At 43.8% G+C, this 12665-nt stretch overlaps 1 protein-coding gene across 5 annotated transcripts; it reads left to right on the forward strand.

Moving 5' to 3' along the window:
• The first annotated feature begins 211 nt into the window (after positions 1–211).
• On the forward strand, positions 212–4468 carry LOC144686480 (gamma-crystallin S-1-like). Of its 5 annotated transcripts, XM_078551748.1 has the most exons (4): positions 212–220; positions 311–536; positions 3502–3522; positions 4203–4468. In XM_078551748.1, exons 1-4 carry the CDS (start codon positions 212–214, stop codon positions 4466–4468), a joined length of 522 nt encoding a protein of 173 aa, XP_078407874.1. The 5 variants fall into 5 exon arrangements, with proteins under 5 accessions (XP_078407874.1, XP_078407873.1, XP_078407872.1 ...); XM_078551747.1 differs by lacking the exon at positions 3502–3522 and having other exon boundaries at positions 311–557; positions 4200–4468; XM_078551746.1 differs by lacking the exon at positions 3502–3522 and having other exon boundaries at positions 311–553; positions 4193–4468.
• The last annotated feature ends 8197 nt before the right edge of the window (positions 4469–12665 follow it).

The following is a 12665-nucleotide window of genomic DNA, read 5'->3' on the forward strand; positions in this document are numbered from 1 at the left end:
AAAGGGAAAGAATTGTTGCTACATTATATATTTCAGGTGTTTTCTACAATGAGTGTGACATGTGTTTTGTTCATTTTTGCTGATTTTCAGTCCCGAAACATTATAATGACAAAGTACAGCCCAAAGTAACGTTTCTGTTCAGCTTATAAATACCGAGCTGTGTGAAGCAGTGAAACATTCAGTCAGCTGCTAAGCTAACCGTGAGCTCAAAATGGGAAAGGTAAGGTAAACTTGTATTTTGTTACATTATAATCATTTGCTAAATGTCTCTTAGTTTAAGACATTGATTTACATTCATATGCTTTTGCAGATCATCTTTTACGAGGACAGGAACTTCCAGGGTCGGCACTACGAGTGCAGTACTGACTGTGCTGACCTGCACTCTTACTTCAGCCGCTGTAACTCTATCCGCGTCATGAGTGACTGGTGGGTGGTGTATGAGAGACCCAATTACATGGGATACCAGTATGTTCTGACTAGGGGAGAATATCCTGACTACCAGCGCTGGATGGGATTCAATGACAATATCAGGTCATGTCGCTCCTACTCATATGTAAGTTACAGTTTGATATTTTGCTTCATAGGAACATAGGAATGTAAGAACCGGAAAAGGCTGGTTTGCTTCTTGAACCTATTTTGCCATTTAAGTAAATTATGATTGATCTGTTTCAAACCTTCATGTAGTTTCCGGAACCTTTAATTCCCTTGTCTAATGAAAAGCAATTAATCTCAGTTTTGAAATTTTCAATTGACCTAGAATCAACAGCTGATTGGAGGATAGAGTTCTAGACTGCCACTATCCTTTTTATATTTTCTGATGTAATCTGAGTGGCCCAGCTCTAATTTTAAGGTTGAACCCCCTTGTTCTGGCATCTTCCACCAGAGGAAATAGTTTCTCTCTACCAACCTATAAATTCCTTTAATCATTCTAAACACACCTTAATCTTCTATATTCAATGGAATACAGGCCTAATCTATGCAAGCTGTCTTCATAATTTAACCCTTTTAACCCCAAAATCATTCTAGTGAATCTGCATTGCACTTCATTCGAGACCAATATATCCTTCCTTCAGTGCTGTGTCCAGACCTGAGTGCTGTACTCCAAATGGGGTCTCATCACAGCTCTGTACAGCTCTAACATAACTTCCACTCTTTATAAGACCATAAGACCATAAGACATGGGAGCAGAAATTAGGCCATTCTGTGGCAATGAATTCCATAGATTCACCACTCTCTGGCTAAAGAAGTTTCTCCTCATCTCTGTACTAAAAGATCTTCCCTTTACTCTGAGGTTGTGCCCTCGGGTCCTAGTCTTTCCTACTAATGGAAACATCTTCCCCACGTCCACTCTATCCAGGCCTTTCAGTATTCTGTAAGTTTGAATCAGATCCCCCCATATCCTTCTAAATTCCATCGAGTATAGACCCAGAGTCCTCAAACGTTCCTAATATGCTAAGCCTTTCATTCCTGGGATCATTCTCGTGAACCTCCTCTGGACCCTCTCCAGGGCCAGCACATCCTTCCTGAGATACGGGGCCCAAAATTGCTCACAATATTCTAAATGTGGTCTGACCAGAGCCTTATAAAGCCTCAGCAGCACATCCCTGCTTTTATATTCTAGTCCTCTCAAAATAAATGCCAACATTGCATTTGCCTTCCTAACTACCGACTCAACCTGCAAGTTACCCATTCTCCTAACCTGTCCAAATCCTTCTGCAGCCTCAATATTACCTGTCCCTCCACCTATCTTTGTATCATCTGCAAACTTAGCCAGGATTCCCTCAGTTCCTTCATCTAGATCATTAATGTATAAAGTGAAAAGTTGTGGTCCCAACACTGACCCCTGCGGAACTCCACTAGTCACCCCAACCCTCTTAAGATAAAGGTCAGCATTCAACTCACCATTTTAAATGGGGAGATGGTGGCATCACTGGGAGATGGTAATGTCACTGAACTAGTAATCCAGAGGCCCAGGCTTATGCTCTCTGGACATGGGTTTGAATCCCACCATGGCAGCTGGTGGAATTTGAATTACCCTCCAAGCCACACATCATCCTGACTTGGAACTATATTGTTGTTCCTTCACTGGGTCAAAATCCTGGAACTCACTCCATAACAGCACTGTGGATGTATCTACACCACATGGGCTGCAGCAGTTCAAGAAGACAGCTCATCACCACCTTCTCGAGGGCATAAAAATGCTGGCCTAGTCCGTGAAAAGAATTTAAAAAAAACCCCTGCCAATTTTTGCCAAGTCACCTAACCTATTTGTATCCCTTTTTAGACCCTCTAACTTCTCTTGATAACTTACTTGTCTACCTATCTTGGTGTCATTGGTAAGTTTAACTGCCATACATTTGGTCCCTTCATCCAAGTCATTGATGTAGATTGTAAATAGTTGAGGCCACAGCACTGATCCCTGGGGCACCCCATGATTTACAGCTTGTCAATGCAAAAAATATCCATTTATCCACACTCTTTGCTTCCTGTTAACTAAGGAAGAGAATTTCAAAGATTAATAATCCTCCGAGAGAAGAAATCTCTCCTCATCTCGATCTTAAATGGGAGGCCCCTTATTTTTAAATTGTGTCTCCCCTAGTTCTAGACTCCCCCACAAGGAAAACCTTCCTGTCAGCATCCACCCTGTCAAGTACCCTAAGAATCTTACATGTGTCTATAAAATCACCTTTCATTCTTCTAAACTCCAATAAGTATAGGTCCAACCCTGTTCAATCTTCCGTTGTAAGATAACCCCTCCATTCCAGTTTAATCTCAGAGGTTTGCCAGGGAGAGGGCTGGAGTTGGTGGCTCTGGAACAGAGTTTGGATCAAAGATCAAAGACTATGGCTTTAGGTTATTAATATTTAATTGGAGATTTCTGTTCATCCAGTTTTGAATGTCAGATAAATAGTTTGATTATTTAACAACAGTGGTGGTGGTGAGTAGAGCTGGGTATTGTCAGTGTACATACGAAAATTGACACTATGCCTTTCTGTGAGAAACAACTTCTCTATAGGCTTTCATCAATTATTTTAAATCTGTAACTTTTGCCTCCCGACACCCTTGCAGAGGATGGCAGTTTCTCCTTACTTGCTCTGCTAAAATGCTTCTTTTCTCTAAGGAAAGCAATCCTGCTTCTCCAATCTCTCAAATGAACTAAAATCTTTCATTCCTGGTATCATCATCTAAACTTCCTCTGCATCCGTTCCAGGACCTTGACTTCCTTTGTAAAATGTGGTGCCCGGAATTGTACATTCCAGCTGAGGCCAAACCAGGGATTTGTAAAGGTTTAGCATGACTATCTTGTTTTTGCATTCAGCGCCCCTAATTCCAGAGCAAAGTATCCCACACATTTCCTTAAACGCCTTACTCACTTGCTGCGCTGTGAATATGCATCCAATTTAGACCAGAATGTCTAACCATGTTGTTTCTCCCAAACTGCTTCAGCTCACACTTATCCACATTAAACTGCATTTGTCAAGTGATTACCTATTTCACCAGTCTGTTTATTTCCTCAAGTTTGCTACTACCCAATGCACTATTAACTACATTACCAAGTTTTATATCATCTGCACACTTTTAGAGTGTACTTCTTATACACAAGCATATGTCAGTTATATACAGCAAAGAATGGAATAATCATAATACCAATATCTGGTGATCCCCTTCATATCAATTAGGAAAACATCCATTTACCACTACTCTCCGCCTGCTATCCCGTAACCAACCACATATCCAAATTTCCTGTTTCTTTAATGCCATGTGCTGCAATTTTCCAAATTAGTCAGCTATGTGGTTCTTCATCAAATGTTTCTTCAAAGTTATCTGTGGAAACAATATTGTTATTCATCCAGTATGTCATGTTCTTGTATGCTTCATATATGCAAGCTATTTTTTAAACCAAGAGAAACCAATAGATCAGAGAAACAAATCCTCTGAATGGACCAACTGGAACCTCTCCAAAATTGTTACTGTTTTGTTCAATAAAATTAATCAAGAAATGCATGATGGACATAAGGATCTACGGTATTCAACTGGTTATGAAAATTTTATGAAATTGCTTCATCCTTGCTTTGATTATTAGTGATATCATTTAAATCTACTAAACTTCCCTCTCTAACATATCCCCCTAATTACATATACTGAATGTATATTTACAAATGCGAGCACTAATAGTATCCTTATATTACAGTACCGAGGAGGCTCCTACAGAACGAGGATTTACGAGAGGCCTGACTTTGGAGGACAGATGATGGAATTCATGGATGACTGTCCATCTGTCTATGATCGTTTCCGTTACCATGACATTCACTCCTGCCATGTGATGGACGGTTACTGGATCTTCTATGAACATCCCAACTACAGAGGCCGACAGTACTTCCTGAGACCCGGTGAATACAGGAGATACAGTGACTGGGGCGGCTACAGCTCAACTATCGGATCTTTCAGGCGTATGAGGGATTTCTAGATTGCTGTAAAGTATGATTTTATTCTTGTTGAAGTATTTTTGAACATGAATAAAACACTTTCTCTTTGACTAAGAGCTATTTTAATTCATTTTGTTTTGTATTCTCCTACAATCATCTATAAACAGTAGTGTCCTCGTCTGATGTTAATTAGCACATTTGTCTCAGCTAATGAGTATCTTCAAACTGAATATCACATGGAGTAGGAATACATTAAATCTGCATATTCTTTAAGTTGATATCCTGCATCCTTAAATTTCAACTTTCTAGAACACCACCAATTTACTCTGTTTCATCAGGAGTAATGGTTTTGTGAAGGAAAATATATTTCGCACAACAAAGTAGGAAATATCAAAATGCATTATTTTATATTAATCATTCATAAGACCTTGCTAGCAAGACCAGTATCTCTTGTATTATTGTTTTAATACAGTAGTAAAACAGGCTTCCTCAATGCCACAACTAAAATCTTATAGCTACTGATTGCCAAGCACTACTTTGAAGGATATATTTCCTTACAGCATGGTACTGTCACCTTCATGATGGATTTGCCTCCTTTTGCTATTTATCTGACAACAAAAGGAGAGAGAAGGGGTAAGAGAAGAAAACTAGACCATGTACACAGGTATCTAAGAGTGCTAAAATTCAAATATCAACAATTCTGACTGTAAGAGTGCTCAATTAGGGAAGACTTTTACCTACCTTTTCCCCTTTTCCACTGCATTTCATAAACTTCTGTTTTTAACATAATTATGTCCATTGTATTGCAATTTTGTCAACAAGAAAATACTTAGCTGAGTTCTTTTGATCAGTTTCTAAAGCTATCATATCTGTGTGACTATATAGTTTCAACACCAATTACACATGCATCGCCATAATCTTCCACAGCATACTTTATGTAAAGTACTTACACTCGAATGACAAGCAGCTGGTAAAGTAGTTCTATGATAATTTAATTTATGCTAATTGTAGGCCAATGTCTCATTGAACTGTAACATCCAGCACAATATCACAATTCCTTGCATCATGACAGGACTGGATGTTACTAATGTTTATTAATTTGGATCCCACATAGATTCATTGAGCTTCTAATACATGCTGAATGTGCCAGGTGGTTCTATCATCTCAATCATTTAGGTAGAGCATGAGGTTCCTGGACAATTTTTGCATTCTCAGATGATTCATGGGTATGGGGAGTAGCTGGAAGATCAAGGTGTGCATAAGTTTCACCAGTAGAAAATAGCAGCAGGATTATGCCATTGAGCCCCTCAAGCCTGTTTCATCATTCAGTGAGATCACAGCTGATCTATATTCTAACTCCTTTTTTCCTTTGGCTCCATAACCCTAAATAGTCTTGGCTAGTAAAAATCTATCATTGCCAGATGTAAAACTATTAATTGAGTTTTTTGTGGGAGAGTTCCACACTTTGACCACTCATTGTACAAAAAGTGTTTCCTAACTCCTCTCCTGAACAGCTTGGCTCTGATTTTAAAAATAAGGTTCTGACCTGCTGAAACTCCAACACATGTTAAACAGTGGGAGGAGGACCTGAAATGTTGAATTTAGGATCACTTAATTCTGTCTATAGCATACTGCTTTTGCTGTTTAGTATCAATGTGTTATAATTTCACCATTAAATGCAATGTAGCAACTCACCAAGGCTCCTTCCACAACACCTGCCAAACTCTTACAGTCAACGTGCGTGGTGTAGCTAACGCCAGAAGTGTCCAGAAGTTACTGACATTTTTGAAGTTTTGGGCTTCCATTTATAAAGGCCTCAAGGGCAATTCTGTTTTCTGTGGACGAGAGAAAGAGGCCTATTTCTGAAAATGAGCAGACATGGTTAAAAGTGGCTGAGGAGACCAGCAGCAGGAATAGTCCCACATTCCGAGATACAGTGCCCCAAGATGTCCAATGAACTAAACAGGGCAAGAAAGATGAATGGCATGGTACATTCAATGATATCCTGATGTATATCAAACCTCAACCAGCCACCCTCTGCTTTCCCAGGCCTCCTGCAGGTACACATCCCTCCCTGTATAGGTACCTCTTCACATCTTCATCTGAGCAGCCAACTCTAACACTCAACCTAATCTTAATGCAATGTCACACATACCTGTCACAATGCCCCTCCACAAATGTTCCCTTCTAAACTACAAAAACTTCCATTTCTCACATGCAGTTGTCTCTTTTTTTCTCTCTTTTTGCAGGAGGAGAGAGCACAGAATATCAGGGAAATGCAGAAAACTGAAGGTGCTCCTCCAGTCATCTCCATTTTGACCACTGCAGAGGAGGGAGGTGCAGATAAGCCAGGTGTCTGCATGCCAGGCCATTGGAGATGGAGAGACGGGGATATACCCAGCTACCTGGTGACAGAATTAAATATTGCAGTCAAAATGCACACCAGACTCACTCATGTTGACTTGATATCAGCAGCCATTGAAAAATGATAATGTGTGTAATGAGGAATAGGAACCCTCTCACTTTGTCAATTCTAAGTTAAATGTTCCACCTTTCACAACTAGCCCCTTCAAGCATCCCTCAAGTGGTGGTGTGGCAGCAGAAGGAAGACTCTTCAGAGGAGGGAAATTCACTCCGAGCATGCACCGTCAAGGGACTCATACACCATCCAGCAGCTCTGATAGACACACTTTGCTGGGGGCTGCCAAGACAGGTAGTTGGGTCGTTGCATGGTGTCTCACACTTCACAAATAAGAAAGAGCAGATGGTGCAGTCAGGGAAAGCAGTGGAGAATCTGCATTGGAGGGTGAAGAATGCTCTAATCTCTGCTTTTCTGGATGCAGTTTTCTTATTTTTTTATTCATTCAAGTGATGTTAGCATCAATTGCAAAGCCAAAGTTAGTGCGTTTGTGCTTGCCCTTGAGAAATTGGTGGTGACCCACAACCTTTAACTCCTGCACAGCATGTGTCGTAGCTACATCCACAGTGTTGTTAGGAAGGGAGTTCCAGGATTTTGACCCAGCAACAGTGAAAGAACAGTGATATGGTTCCAAGTGAAGATCGTGAGACATGATGGGGAACTTGCAGGTGGTGAGGTTCCCATGTATCTTTCTTTTTTAATTCGTTCATGGGATGTGGGCATCCCTGGCTCTGCCAGCATTTTATTGCCCATCCCTAATTGCCTTGAGAAAGTGGTGGTGAGCTGCCTTCTTCCATGTGTGTAGGTACAACCACAGCATTGTTAGGGAGAGAGTTCCAGGATTTTGACCCAGCAACAGTGAAGGAATGGTGATATATTTGCAAGTTAGGATACTGTGTGGCTTGGAGAGGAACTTTCAGGTGGCAGTGTTCCCATGTGTCTGCTGCCCTTGTCCTTCTAGCTGGTAGAGGTCACGGGTTTGGAAGGTAATGTGGAAGGAGCCTTCTCTTGGCAAGTTGCTGCAATGCTTCTTGTAAATGGTACACACTGCTGCCACTGTGCATCGGTGGTGGAATGAGTGAATGTTTAAGATGGAGGATGGGGTGCTAATCAAGCAGGCTGCTCTGTTCTGGATGGTGTCGAGTTGTTTGAATGTTCTTGGAGCTGCACTTATCAAGGCAAGTGCAGGATCCATCACAATACTGACTTGGCACGAATCTTACTTGCCACATATCAGCCCAAGCCTGAACATTGTCCAGGTCATGCTGCATATGGAGACGGACTGCTTCAGTATCTGTGTAGACAGAAATGGTGTTGAACATTGTGTAATTATCTGCGAACATCCCCACTTCTGACCTTATGATGGAAGGAAGGTCATTGATGAAGCAGCTGAAGATGGTTAGGCCGAGGATACTACCCTGAGGAACTCCTGCAGTGATGTCCTGGAACTGAGATGACTGACCTCCAACAACCACAATGATCTTCCTTTGTGCTAGGTGTGACTCCAACCAGCGGAGAGTTTTCTCCCTGATTTCCATTGATTCCAGTTTTGCTAGGGCTCCCTGATGCCACACATGGTAAAATGCTGCCTTGATGTCAAGGGTAGTCACTCTCACCTCACCTCGAGTTCAACTCTTTTGCCCATGTTTGGACCAAGGCTGTAATGAGGTCAGGAGCTGAGTGGCCCTGGCAGAACCCAAACTGAGTGTCAGGGAACAGGTTATTACTGAGTGAGTGCTGCTTGATAGCACTGTTGATGACACTTTCAATCACTTTGCTGCTGTTCGCAAGTAAACTGAGTAAATTGGTTGGGTTGGATTTGTCCTGCTTTTTGTGTACAGGACATACCTGGACAATTTTCCACATTGCCGGTCAGATGCCAGTGTTGCAGCTGTACTGGAACAGCTTGGCTAGGGGTGCGGCAAGTTCTACAGCACAAGTCTTCAGTACTATTGTCGGAATGTTCTCAGGGCCCATAGCCTTTGCAGTATCCAGTGCCTTCATCCATTTATTGATATCATGCGGAGCGTATCAAATTGGCTGAAGACTGGCATCTGTGATACTGGGGACCTCTGGAGGAGGCCGAGATGGATCGTCCAGTTGGCACTTCTGGCTGAAGATGGTTGCAAATGCTTCAGCCTTGTCTTTTGCACTGATGTGCTGGGCTCCCCCATCATTGATGTTGGGGTTATTTGTGGAACCTCCTCCTCCAGTGAGTTGCTTAATTGTCCACCACCATTCACAACTGGATGTGGCAGGGCTGCAGAGCTTGGCTCTGATCTCTCATTGGTGGAATTGCTTCACTCTGTCTCTCACATGTTGCTTTCGCTGTTTGGCACGCAAGTAGTTCTGTTGTAGCTTCACCAGGTCGAAGTCTCATTCTTAGGTATGCCTGGTGCGGCTCCTGGCATGTCCTCCTGCATTCTTGATTGAACCAGGGTTGACCCTCTGGCTTGGTGGTAATTGTAGAGTGATGGATATGCTTGGCTATGAGGCTACAGATTGTGTTCGAGTACAATTCTGCTGCTGCTGATGGCCCACAGTACCTCATGGATGCCCAGTTTTGAGCTGCTAGATCTACTCTGAATCTATCCCATTTCGTACAGCCATCATGCCACACAACACGATGGAGGGTGTGCTCACTGTGAAGACAGAACTTTGTCTCCACAAGGATTGTGCAAAGGTGAGCCCTGGGGAACATCAACAAAGAGCAGCAGTAAACAATGTGCGAGGTGTGGCAGACTTTAGGCTGCATTTTGCACGCTTGCAGAGTTTGGAGGAGTCCATCTGCAGCATGAGTTGCAGAATGCCAAAGTCTTTTATAATGATGGTTTTGTCCATGCAAGATTGCAAAGGAGCTGCCACGATGAATTGCCCTGCGCCAGCCCAACCACTCTGATGGTTTTGTCCATGGCCACCTGTATGGAGCATCTGATGTGGCAGTCAAACAAGTGCATGCATACTCTCACCAATGGCTCACAATCTCTGATTGCCACTTTAAATAGGATCGTTGAAACACTAGACTTTCCCATTCAGTGTTGCACTGTAGTGCGGCAAAGTGCTTTCCAGCTCATTGCTGGCAGAGAATTTTAGGTGGGCCACGAGAGGGAAGATGGTGAACGGGGACATGGAAGTGAGAACTTTGTCCATTGTTTTTCCACTTCTCACCCATTGAACTTTCCACTCAGTCAATAAATAGCATGCTGATTTGTGTCCCGATTTTTGAGCCTGCCCCTGAACAAGTGCAGCTGGAGCTGTGTTTGGAGGGGCCCACACAGGCTCCAAAGTCCAGAGGTTTTTGGTTAAGAGCATCTCAACATTCAGGGCAGGAATCTGAACAGCCTGATTCTACCTCTGCTGAACCATATAGAAGGAGCAGAAAAAGGAAGAGGAAAGATTTGTTGTTGAGCAAGGGCATGTACATTGACGAGTTACACAATGTTAGGTAACTGTTAAATTTCTGTACAATTTATGAGTCACCACATTCACATCTTGTCCATTTTTGCCTGTTGCCTGGCAAGTGGCCTTCTCACTTATGATGAATGGTAAGAAAGATCAAAAGCTGAGCAACGGGTGTCTGTGTATGGGATGCTTTGTTGATGGTTGGCCTACTTATTGTTAGGAAAGGGGTTGGGAAAGTGGGCTTAGCAAGTTGTTTCCAGATGGCTGCACAGTACACCCTCCCGACTGACTGACCACTCTCCCCCCACCCCCCACCCCCCCGACACCCTTGACAACCTGCAGCCACCCACTGACCACCTGACTCCCAGAATACTCTGGGGACCTGGGTTTGAATCCCACCATGGCAGATGGTGAAACTTGAATTCAATAAAAATCTGGAATTAAAAAAGTATGGTGATGACCACAAAAACATTGCTGATTGTCGTAAAGAAGGAAATCTGCTGCCTTACCTTGTCTGGCCTATGTGTGACTCCAGACCCACAGCAATGTGGTTGACTCTTAAATGCCCTCTGAACAAGGGCAATTAGGGATGGGCAATAAATGCTGGCCTAGCCAGCAATGTCCACATCTCATGAAACAATAAAAAAAGTATCCTGCTATGATCTCCTTAATAATGGATTCTAGCAATTTCCCTGTGACAGAGGTTAGGCTAACTGGCCTCTAGTTTCGTGCTTTCTGTCTCCCTCTTTTCTAGAATAAAGGTGCGACATTAGCTATTTTCCAATTCACTATCACTGCAGCCACTTCTTTTAAGGCCCTCGGATGTAGGCCATCTGGTCCTGGGCACTTGCCAGCCTTTAGGTTTAAAAGTTTTCCCAGCACCTTTCTCCCCTTCATCTCGCAATTTTCAAGTATCTTTGGGAAGTTTTCTAAGGCCTGAATGTCACGTTTCGAGGACGGGCGCGCACCCAACCCGAACGCATGTAAAATTGTGCAAAATGACGTCGCCAAGCCTGCTGACCAATTAAGGCCATTAAAAAGCTGTGACCTTTAGAGCTACTGGCATGGGGTTGCCACCCACACAATTGGAGATGATCACCAGCCCAATCGTCTGACATATGGAGGTCACAGTTTCCCAGGAGAGATGGAGCCTCCTTTGGCACTGCACCTCTGACATGTTGACGTAGCTGCCTGTACATTCTGGCAGCAGGATAGTAGCGTCTTTTGCGGCCCCTTTCATCTTATGCTGCCCACGTGATTTCACGGTCATTGCTTGGGCAAAGCGGGCAGGTGGGAAGCCCGTTTTTATCAAATTGTCATCCAAGGGCAGGATAAAATGGGTCCAGAGCATCGCCATTGTGAGTGGTGAGGAGTTTAGGAGATAGTTTGCTGCTGGTTGCTTAATGAAACTTGACAGCTTTATCTCTGTTTTGAGCTTCAGTCTTTGCATTGCTAGCCTTCATTTCAGGACTCATTGGTGTCTCCAAGGCCTCTGGAGGATTTATACCATAGGGACCTTCCGGTCACCAGACAGTTTTCTGTTTCTCTGGTAATGGGGATTGTCTACCCCACTGGTAGTACCTCTAAGGAGGAAGAAAGGGGCAGAAGGGAGAGGAGGCCAGGTGTCTGAAGTAAGCATCCAAGGGAGCGACCTGTGGGAGGAGAGGCACAAGCAAAGGGGGCGCAGGGCCTGCAGGGAGTCCAAGGTGGAAGGGGTCGCAGAAGATGCCACTATCCTGCTGCCAGAGTGTACAGGCAGCGATGCAGCTATCTCAACATGTCAGAGGTGCAGTGCCAAAGGAGGATCCGTCTCTCCAGGGAGACTGTGACCTCCATATGTCAGATGATTGGGCTGGAGATCACCTCCAATTGTGTGGGTGGCAATCCCATGCTAGCGGCTCTGAACATCACAGTGGCCTTCAACTTCTATGCTTCCAGCTCCTTTCAGGGATCAGTGAGGGATCTTTGTGGAGTCTCCCAATCAGCTATCCACAGTTTCATCAAGTTGGTTACTTACGCTCTATTCAGGTGGGTAATGACTTTCATTCGTTTCTGTACAGACAAGACCAGCCAGGCTGAGTTAGCCAGAGGCTTCACTGCGATTGCTGGGTTTCCCCGCATCCAGAGTACCATCGACTGCACATGTGGCCATCAAGGCGCCAGCGGGTGAGCCGCGTGCCTTTGTCAACAGGAAGGTCGTCCACTCCATGAACATGCAGATAGCTTGCGACGACAAGAGGCAGATTCTGCAAGTTTGTGCAAGGTACCTTGACAGCTGCCATGATGCATACATCCTCCGATACTCACAGGTGCCAAGACTGTCGTCTCTCCAGCTCGGCTGGCTGGATGACTGCCGGGTGACAAGGGCTATCTATTGAAAAGATGGCTTATGACACCGCTCCGGCACCCAAGAGCAG

This window comes from Cetorhinus maximus, chromosome 11 (genome assembly GCF_964194155.1).
Source record: "Cetorhinus maximus chromosome 11, sCetMax3.hap1.1, whole genome shotgun sequence".
Lineage (NCBI taxonomy): Eukaryota > Metazoa > Chordata > Chondrichthyes > Lamniformes > Cetorhinidae > Cetorhinus > Cetorhinus maximus.

Excerpts from the sequence above, each read along its gene's own strand:
- LOC144686480 (XM_078551745.1), top strand. The coding sequence starts at position 299 with ATGCTTTTGCAGATCATCTTTTACGAGGACAGGAACTTCCAGGGTCGG. Across the intron at positions 564-4,202 it reads CTACTCATATGTAAGTTACA|GCTCCTACAGAACGAGGATT; the intron begins GTTTGATATTTT and ends AGTACCGAGGAG.